General features: G+C 37.8%; 1 protein-coding gene across 20 annotated transcripts in view; it reads right to left on the bottom strand.

The window, feature by feature from the left end:
- epb41l3b (erythrocyte membrane protein band 4.1-like 3b) overlaps window positions 1–10,000 on the bottom strand; it is a 52,530-nt gene that overhangs the window by 5,242 nt on the left and 37,288 nt on the right. For all 20 annotated transcript variants that reach the window (XM_084121005.1, XM_084121004.1, XM_084120988.1 and 17 more), the window contains 2 exons: window positions 5,473–5,535; window positions 526–606 (listed from right to left, as the gene is read on the bottom strand). In XM_084121005.1, coding sequence (XP_083977131.1) covers window positions 526–606; window positions 5,473–5,535 — 144 coding nt within the window. The remainder of the gene's footprint in view (window positions 1–525; window positions 607–5,472; window positions 5,536–10,000) is intronic.

The raw sequence follows: 10,000 nt of genomic DNA, 5'->3' as shown, positions 1-10,000 counted from the left end.
ATTTATAAACGCAACACTTTTGTTTTTGCCCCCATTTTTCATGAGCTGAACTCAAAGATCTAAGACTTTTTCTAAGTACACAAAAGGCCTATTTCTCTCAAATATTGTTCACAAATCTGTCTAAATCTGTGTTAGTGAGCACTTCTCCTTTGCCGAGATAATCCATCCACCTCACAGGTGTGGCATATCAAGATGCTGATTAGACGGCATGATTATTGCACAGGTGTGCCTTAGGGCTGGCCACAATAAAAGGCCACTCTAAAATGTGCAGTTTTAATACAGATTGGGGGGGGGGGGGGTTCCGGGGGAGTGAATCAATCAAAACTAACTTTATCTGGACAATAACTTTATTCTAGAGCTGCTGTAAAGCCTAAACAATCTCTGTTACTGTACTCTCCTATTATCACTGTAAAGCTGCTTTGAAACAGTCTATATTGGTAAAAGCGCTGTATAAATGAAGGCGACTTGACTTGACAAAGACATGGCCGTCATGCCGTAAACGTCCTCAGGAATAGGAGTGTTTACCTCAGAAGACTCGTACGTGATGGTCTTGGTCTCGGTGTGAACCACAGGAACGTCTTTACCCGGCTCCTCCGACGGCTGATTCTGGAACAGAGAAATCACGCTAAAACACTCGACTCGATCAAGCGCATCTGCATCGAAAAACTTCCAATCAGCTTCACATCCAGCTGGAACACTGACACTTCAGTTAATCATACATGTAGACAATTACTCCATTTAAGTGATGAGGGAACACTACTGTATTTATAATTCAACATTTCAATATTTTTCTTCTGTAATGTGACATTTTATGATATTCAACAGGAATTTTTTTTTTTGCATTCAACATCATGCATTCATTTTTACACTGCCGTTCAAAAGTTTGGGATCGGTAAGATTTGTAATGTTTTTAAAAGAAGTCTCTTCTGCTCACCAAGGCTGCATTTATTTGATCAAAAATACAGTTAAAATTCTGAAATATTATTCTAATGTAAATCATCTGTTTTCTATGTGAATATATAGTAAAGTGTAATTTATTCCTGTGATCAAAGCTGAATTTTCAGCATCATTACTCCAGTCTTCAGTGTCACATGATCCTTTAGAAATCACTCAAATATGATGATTTGATGATCAAGAAACATTTATGTAAACAGTTGTGTAATTTTATTTTTCAGGATTCTTTGACAAATAGAAAGTTCAAAAGAACAGCAATTGTAAATTGTAATCATATTTAACAATTTTACAGTTGTTTAATCAAATAAATGCAGCCTTGGTGAGCATAAGAGACCTTTAAAAACATTAAATAATCTTACCGAACGGCAGTGTACATTGAACTGAATTTGAGCTGATTATAGTGGAATTCAATTAGTTTCATAATTGATAAAGACAGTTATTGAACTAAACTGAATCAACATTATACTGCACAATGACATTGTCTTCTGTAGAGCTGCTTTATAGCTGAAATGTAATTGGTTTCAGGATTGAATTTTGAAATATTAAACACTGTAATTAAACTAAACTGAATCAACATTGAACTGAATAATGACATTATCTTCTGAAAAGCTGCTTTGTTGCTCACATGGTTCATTATGGTGGATTTTGCAACTTTATCACTGTTATTTTCTGCTTTGAATCGATCTGAAATAAAAGTGGACTCAACGCCACAACTGGTTTCTTATTCAACCATGCGTTGAAGACAAAATCAGTTTGAGAGGTGAATGGAAAAGTCCAGCTGCTCATGACATGCGTGTGTGTGTGTGTTATAACATCTGTGATCATGCAGCGTTGTGTCTTTAATGTGATCAATCACATTCATCACACACTTCCAATCGTGAAGAAAGAAGAAAGAGAGGATTTCCATCATTAGTCAGTGCCGGTGTCAGCGCAGAAACACACGGTGATCCAGATGCATTCTGGGATTGATTACCTCTACTGTATGTTCATGCACTTCCTGCTTTACTTCCTGTTCTTCATGTGATCCAGAAACCAGCTCATTCTCTTCATCCTCCTCATTTTGACCGAGCAACACTTTTGTTTTCATAATATCTGATGTTTGAAACATTGACTGCTCGTCTTCATCTTTAACGTTGATGGTCTTCGCTTGAGGTTGGTCTTCTATCTTGTTCTGCTCAGTTGATGAATCAGACGTCATATAAAGTGGAAATTCTCCATAATATTGAGTCTCCAAGTTGATGGACTCGTCCTCTTCATTAAAAAACAAGAGCTGAGAACGATTAAACGTTTCTCCAAATGCTTCGTCAACGCGTTCTTGATCAAAACTCTCAATGCGGTTGTGGAACAACGCCGACATCTCATTCTCATTCTGCTCTTGGGTTTCTCTGGTGGTTTCTTCCATTGCAATTTCCTTGATTTCTTTAACCTCAATACTTTGGCATTTCAGATCCCAGATTTGGAGCAAATCTTCATTTTCCACATGGCACGTCACTTCTTGGATTTTAGCAGAAATCTCTTGGGTTTCTGAACTGGTTTCTTCTCCTCCAGATGGAGTTTCCATTGCAGATTCCTTGATTTCAACTTCAATACTTTGGCGTTTTGGATCCCAGATTTGGAGCAAATCTTCATCATCATCTTCACGGCACATCATTTCTGGGATTCCAACAGGAATGTCTTGGGTTTCTCTGGTGGTTTCTTCCATTGCAGTTTCCCTGTTTTCATCTTCATCTTTCGGATCCCAGATGTGGAATAAATCTTCATCTTCTTCATGGCAAATGATTTCTGGGTTTCCAGCAGGAATCTCTTGGGTTTCTCTGGTGGTTTCTTCCATTGCAATTTCCTTGATTTCTTTAACCTCAATACTTTGGCATTTCTGATCCCAGATTTGGAGCAAATCTTCATTTTCCTCATGGCATGTCACTTCTTGGATTTTAGCAGAAATCTCTTGGGTTTCTGAACTGGTTTCTTCTCCTCCAGATGGAGTTTCCATTGCAGTTTTCTTGATTTCAATTTCAACTTCAATACTTTCACATTTTGAATCCCAGATTTGGAGCAAACCTTCTTCATCATCTTCACGGCACATCATTATTTCAGGGATTCCAGCAGGAATCTCTAGGGTTTCTCTGGTGGTTTCTTCCATTGCAGTTTCCTTGATTTCTTTAACCTCAATACTTTGGCATTTCTGATCCCAGATTTGGAGCAAATCTTCATTTTCCACATGGCACGTCACTTCTTGGATTCTAGCAGGAATCTCTTGGGTTTCTGAACTGGTTTCTTCTCCTCCAGATGGAGTTTCCATTGCAATTTCCTTGATTTCAACTTCAATACTTTGGCGTTTTGGATCCCAGATTTGGAGCAAATCTTCATCATCATCTTCACGGCACATCATTTCTGGGATTCCAACAGGAATGTCTTGGGTTTCTCTGGTGGTTTCTTCCATTGCAGTTTCCCTGTTTTCATCTTCATCTTTTGGATCCCAGATGTGGAATAAATCTTCATCTTCTTCATGGCAAATGATTTCTGGGTTTCCAGCAGGAATCTCCTTGGTTTCTGAGCTGGTTTGGAGCAAGTCTTCATGACAGCTTCTGCTGTTTAATGCTTGATCCTCCAGAACAACACCTTCTTCTCTATTTGAAGCCCATGAAGAGCGTCTCCCCATCGCGATGGCCTCACTCAGGGCCTTCATATACTTCTCTTTTTCACCAGTAGAGGGAGTTTGAGCCTGCGTATCACAGCACACCTCCACCTGTGGGGCAACTGAACTCTGGGACAAAAACGGCACACTTCATGTCACTCTCACAGTGTTTATTACAGAGCAAAACCACTTGCTGCATCAACAGCATCAACATTTAAATGAGCTCCGCCACAATTGTGAGTTGAGAAAATGTACCATCCATAAATATTTCAGAAACAAGTGACCCCAAAGTTACCAACAAAGTGTGTGTTTGCAGCATAGAAGCTGTTGTGTCTCAGATTCAAGTTCTTTGGTCACAATTCTTCCTCTCAGTCATTCCTGCATCTCTCTACTGTCTTAAAATGATAAACAACTCACTAGAGAGCGAGAAGAAAACATTAAAACATGCAATATTACCGTGATGTGAACGCGAACTCTCTCTCACACATCAAATTAGTTAATCCGCTTATTGATCTGAAAGATTTACAATACCTGCATGTTACTTTAAGCCGCCGTATCTGATGGACTACTGTTCCATGTTCCTCTGGCTTGTCTTGACAAGATTCCTATAATCCCGTTTATTTTGATTCCAGAAGATCTGATCTGAATGTCTGTCCTTCACTAAAGCCAGCGGCCGAGATATACGACCCTCATGTGTTTGTGTTTCATAATTCAGGGTCTTGAAGGTTCTGTTTCAAGCTTCTTGAAACAACATAAATTTGTAGATTTACTGAAGGTCTTAAAAGAAACGACAGCAGTAATATTATCTATGATGAGAGAACGTCAAATACATCAACAAATCAAACAGCCACTCACTGTGGAGAAAGAGTCAAGGCTCTAAATCAGCTCCTAATGGATCCTTTATATAATTTATGGATCATAATAAACCAGAAGAAGCAGTTGTTCTTTAAGAATAGAGTTATGTGTGATATTAAACCAACGCAGCCGATCCAACAGATGTCGAGCAGAAAACAGGACCAAGATTCACCTGTGAATCACAATGGTTTAGCAGATCTAAATCTCATTTTATTAATCTCCGAGACAAGTTTCCCAGACAGATTAAACAAATCCCAATGGCATCTCACAGTCAGACGGATTCTCCTCTGAAAATCCCTTTGAGTCTGAAGACTGCGATAAAACCCGCAGTGAGACGGACACGCCGAGTGTTTCATAAAGTACACTGTAGGAAACATGTTGACTGTGAAGGAGGGTTTACAGATTACGGCAGAAGTTGGATTCTTGCAGGAGTTCCCATGATTTCCCATGAGTTCCCATGGCACTGGGTTAAATAAGCTTCAGAAGATCAAGTTTGTTTGAGTAAATCACTTTTCCTACTGTATTTCAGAACCGTTTCCAGACGAGGTTGGAATTCCGTAAGTTTAGGGTGAAACTAATTTCTGGTAACACTTTATTTTGATGGTCCCTTTTGAACATTCTGTTGACTATAAGTAACTTTGTATTAGTAGACTGTCAGTTTAATATCTACTAACTCTTTATTGTGATAGTCTCCCAACAGACTTTGCATCTATATGTCAACTTATTCTAACCCTAACCCTACAAGTCTACTTATACTCTACTAACACTCTAATGATAGTTAGTAGAAATGTAGATGCTACGTTACTTGTAGTCAACAGAATGTGTTAAAGGGACCATAAGTGAAACCTAATTTCTTACTTTGTAATTTTGTCTTTTTCTCCATTTTCCGGAGAAGAAAAATTACTTGAAAATGACTTTAATTTTGGCATGAAATACGACCCACATATGCTCGTCTTAATAAAATAAACAGCCATAAATGTGAGCAGTGAATACATGCATGCATGATGTAATAAACAGTAATGTCTAACCTCAACATTGAGATCCGGCTTTACTGCAACATCTTCAGGTTCGGCTTTATCCTCCTCTGACATCTACAGACACAGAAGACAGGGCCGATAAACACCAGAGTTAAATTAGCTAAACCTATAAGAGGTTGGTGGAGTGAAACTGCCTCTTATAAAGCATAGAATGAGTGATCATGCAGGAATAATCATCAGTCACGTTAAAACAAAAAACAAAAACACACAGGATGGATGACTGTTACTTTCACAAACAAAATGCTTCAAACTAAATTCCAAACAAAAAGTTTAACTCTGCCTAGGAAACTACCAAACGCCTCTAACCTGACAGTCAGGAATGATGTTTATGATGTTTTATTCTATTATGAGTCAATATAAGCTTAACACACAACCAGGTTGAGGAGTCGAGTTAGTCCTCAAAACACACTGTGAAATAAAGTTATTCACTCAGTTATTCTAATAGTAGTAGTAGAAATGTTAATGCAAGTTATACAATAGCTGCATGAATACAACTAAAATAGAAAAAGAAAAAACAAGAAAAAAATAAATATAGCTCCAAAGCAGTAATTAAGGGGCCAAGCACCACAGAGGCAGAATGAGGAGATAAAAATCGTCAGACCAACTGCAAAAATGAGTAAAGATATTTGGAGACGGTTTTAAGCAAATGGTTGAAAACCCATAAATACAATCACTTGTATTTTGAAATAACTGCTTATAACTTTTGACCATGAGACCATTTTTTGGTCAAACTGTTCAAAAGCAACATAAAAAAAAAAAAAAAAAAAAAAAGCAACAAATTTTCATTTCTCCTGACCACTAGGTGGCACTGTGCTGAAACTGTACAGGTACCCACAGGTCATCGATGTCATAACACACACCAAGTTTGGTAAGAATACGCTTAAGCGCTGCGGAGATATAGCCTCATGTTAATTTGACGTGCTGTTCGTCAAAGTTGCTAGCGCGTTATTCAAGATCGGTTTGACGAATCAACTTGAATTACATGTTTTTTGTCACCATGGTCTGAAGATGATCTGAGCCAATTTTGGTGAAAATTAGCAAAACAGTCTAAGACTAGTTCGAACAAGTATGTTTTTCGGGAAAATTCAATGACAATCGAATCATCTTGAATTTAGTTTCAAAAGTGATTATATTTGGACAGTTGGTGGCGCTAGAGGGATTGAGTTAGAGACTCCAAAATTGGTGTGGTTAATGTTCAGACTGTCCTCTATCAGTGTGCCAAATTTCATAACTTTTTACCATACGGTTCAATGGGCAGCCATGGAAGAGGAAGAAGAAGAAAAAGAAGAACACTAGCGAATACAATAGGCACTTTTGGTGCTTGGCCCAAAAAAACACAGCAGTTTAAAATTACACAAGATGTTTTACATCTATATATGATAAAAATTCAAAACATTCAGCAGAAATGCATGCCAGTTGTTCAAGGGAAGGGAGATTCGTTACTGGAACAATTTACCCAAAACCAAACAAACGCGGCATTATTTACTCACCCTCGTGTCGATCTAAACCCCATTACTGCTATTTCATTTTCTCCATTTGACGGCTCATATCAACTCCAAACACGAGCCCAAGCAACTCGAACAATTATGATACAGAGTTTTTGTTATTTTTAGAGTTAATATTCACTATTGAAAAGAGCTACATGAAGATTCTTCCATAAACTTTCTGTGTCGGTTCCACAGTTAAAACAACATCATGAAGGTGAGTAAATAAATCTTCATATTTGGTCAAACTATCCCTTTAACGGTTAACACAGATCTGAACTTAAACGGCTGCAGGTCATGAATGCTTTGAATACAGAATAATATCTTATTGCAGAAGTGAAAGCACTAAAGCAAATGTACTTTTATATTGTACAAAATAAACATTTTCCAAAATAATTTGGCTTTAAAACCACAATAAAATCAAAGCCAAAGTTGTAATCCAAATATGAAGTTGACATCAGAAAAATTGAGACGCTAAAAAAAGGTAAAAAAGTGCAGTTTCAAACCAGTGTTTAAGCTTTCAAATGATACCTAATTTTGATGATTATTACAATATGTGATGTGTAAAAGACGCACGCCAAGTGTCCCGTGACCATAATTCTAACAGTTAGCAAGTTAAAGTGCAGATTTTCAGCAGATCTGTTGTTAAATGAACATTAGTGTCACTCCAACCGCACACGTCTTACTTCCAGTGCGCACACGAGTGGTTTAATGGATGAAGACTCGTCCAGTCGAGCACAGAGTCGAGGGGACGAGGACAGCCTCATGTCCCACTCATTCACACCAGACGCTTCACAACGCATCTCCAAAAACGACCTCTTCAGCTCACTGACGCTCAGCTGATGCTGCATTAGTTCTGAGGGCGTGTCTGTCTCCTGATCCACCAATCACAGCACAGCGAAAGATCAAAATGGGGCGAGGCATTACAAAGATTTCAAACAAGTGTCATTCGCTGCGTCCAAAATCAAATACTTCACAACTGTAGAGTATGCGCCAACAGAGTATGTCCGAATTCACAGTAGGCGAAGAGTAAATAGTCAAATCAAAAATTATTCAGACACCAGATATAATTTTTGATATTTTTTTACTAGTGTGTTCAGGACACTATAGTTCATTTATGTAAGTGAAGATACCAAAATAAAGTTAACTGTGACATTATACTAAAAAGTTCTTCATACAGTGACTACCAGTAACATTTATAAAATTTGGGATCAAAAATGATTCAGACCTGATCATGTTTTGCTGAAGTGTGTTTTCTTTAATTGCTAATGCTCTTTTTACACACAGACTGAACACAATGAAGCATTGCTTGGTGATTGGTTGAGCTAAACTGGTATTATCTAATTGTGTAGTTAAATTTAACAGCTGACAGATATTCAACATAATTCATGTGTCAGTCTAACAGAAGGACGGACAAAACCAGTCAAATATCAACTGAGTTCTGCTCATATTTTACTACCATTTTCTAAACTATAGCGAATAAACTATGATAATGTGAGAAATGTTGAAGGTGTCTGAATAAATGTTGGTTTGACTGTACTTCTTCCGGTGAGATTCTGAAGTGTTCATCTGATAGACACTTTACTATCCCATGATGCCACGGGAGAGGATTTATGAATGCTAGTGAAGCGATGCAACTGACGCTGGCAGGTCACGTGACAATAACAACATGGCGGATATAGTACGCCTGAATTTCCTTCATGCAAACCATATTCTTTTATAAGTAAATTTAAATTCAAATGTAATACCCATTTAGAAAGTAAGTGATTTCAGACGCAGCGATTGGGAGCTTGTTTCCGCATGGAATTTTAAAAAGAAGGTAATTGAGACTTTTTATCTCACAATTCAGAGCCATTTTCTTTGAGTTATAAACTCAAAATTACGATTTTACATCTTGCAATTTTCTCAGGTGTTAGGATAAGGGTTATTAAAATCTGTTTATAAAGAAGTCAGAATTGTGAGATATAAACTTGCTTTTCGAAAAAAAAGTTGCAATTACCTAGTATTTTTTTCATTTTTATTCCGTGGCGGAAATAAGCTTCCACACTTTTCATTGCTTAAAGCTTCCTGCTAAATTAAGCCCAAAGTGTACTGCGGTTTGTACGTGTACGTCAAATTTTGTCACCAGCTAAGTACAACTGTATTTTGTACACGCATGTTGCACATAGTAATTTTGCACTAATCAGTTGTTCCACAAGGTGGCAGCACTGGACCGTTGTCTCTCAGTAGAAAACGAAACTAAAGAGACGGAACAACAACAACAAAACACCTGAAGAACAACAGACGCCCACAACTTTAGTTTAAAAGAGTGCAACGACATTTTTATCGTTCATGACTTCTGGAGAGAAATAGCGCAGACACTGGGCAAAGATGAAACTTTCTGAAGCGCATGTTTGTGAACGAATGCTATCAAATAGAGTGAACTTTAAAAGGCTACTTGTTCAACCGTAGCGGTAAAAAACATGTATACTTTGGGCTTTAGTGTTTCATTGACGTTTATCACACTGTGATCATGTTAAACACTAAGATCTGTTTGTGCAATTTGGAAATTTCAAATGGTTTATTCATGCGAGGGCTTGAAACTAATATAAGACCAAGTGCTGTTAGGATCGACTGCAGTCTATAGTCTACAGTTATTCACCGGCTCATATGATCATATGAGCAGCAGTTTAATCCAAAACACACACACACACACACGTCACCTCATGCTTCACAAACCTCCAACATGAGATTACTGTGCTTGACAAACACGTTCTCTCCTTTAATCCGTTTTATGAAACTATACTAGAGAAAGAGTGGGGGAAAGAAAACGCTTTCAGCAACTAAATCCACATCTGAAACATTTTACTCGTCAAAATAAACACAAGCAAACGTGGAGATGACAGAGACTGTGAGAGCTGATGGATGATTCCTGTTGAAATGGCTAAAACCGGACTAAGAAGGTTTGCTGGTCTTTGCTGGTTTATTTGGATTCTCAGGTTTAACCAGTTCAAAATAAAACCCGTACAAGACCATCAAACCTCCTCGAACTGGTT

The sequence above is a fragment of the Abramis brama genome (assembly GCF_963993115.1).
Source record: "Abramis brama genome assembly, chromosome: 7".
Lineage (NCBI taxonomy): Eukaryota > Metazoa > Chordata > Actinopteri > Cypriniformes > Leuciscidae > Abramis > Abramis brama.
This window is presented reverse-complemented; position numbering and strand designations above follow the sequence as displayed.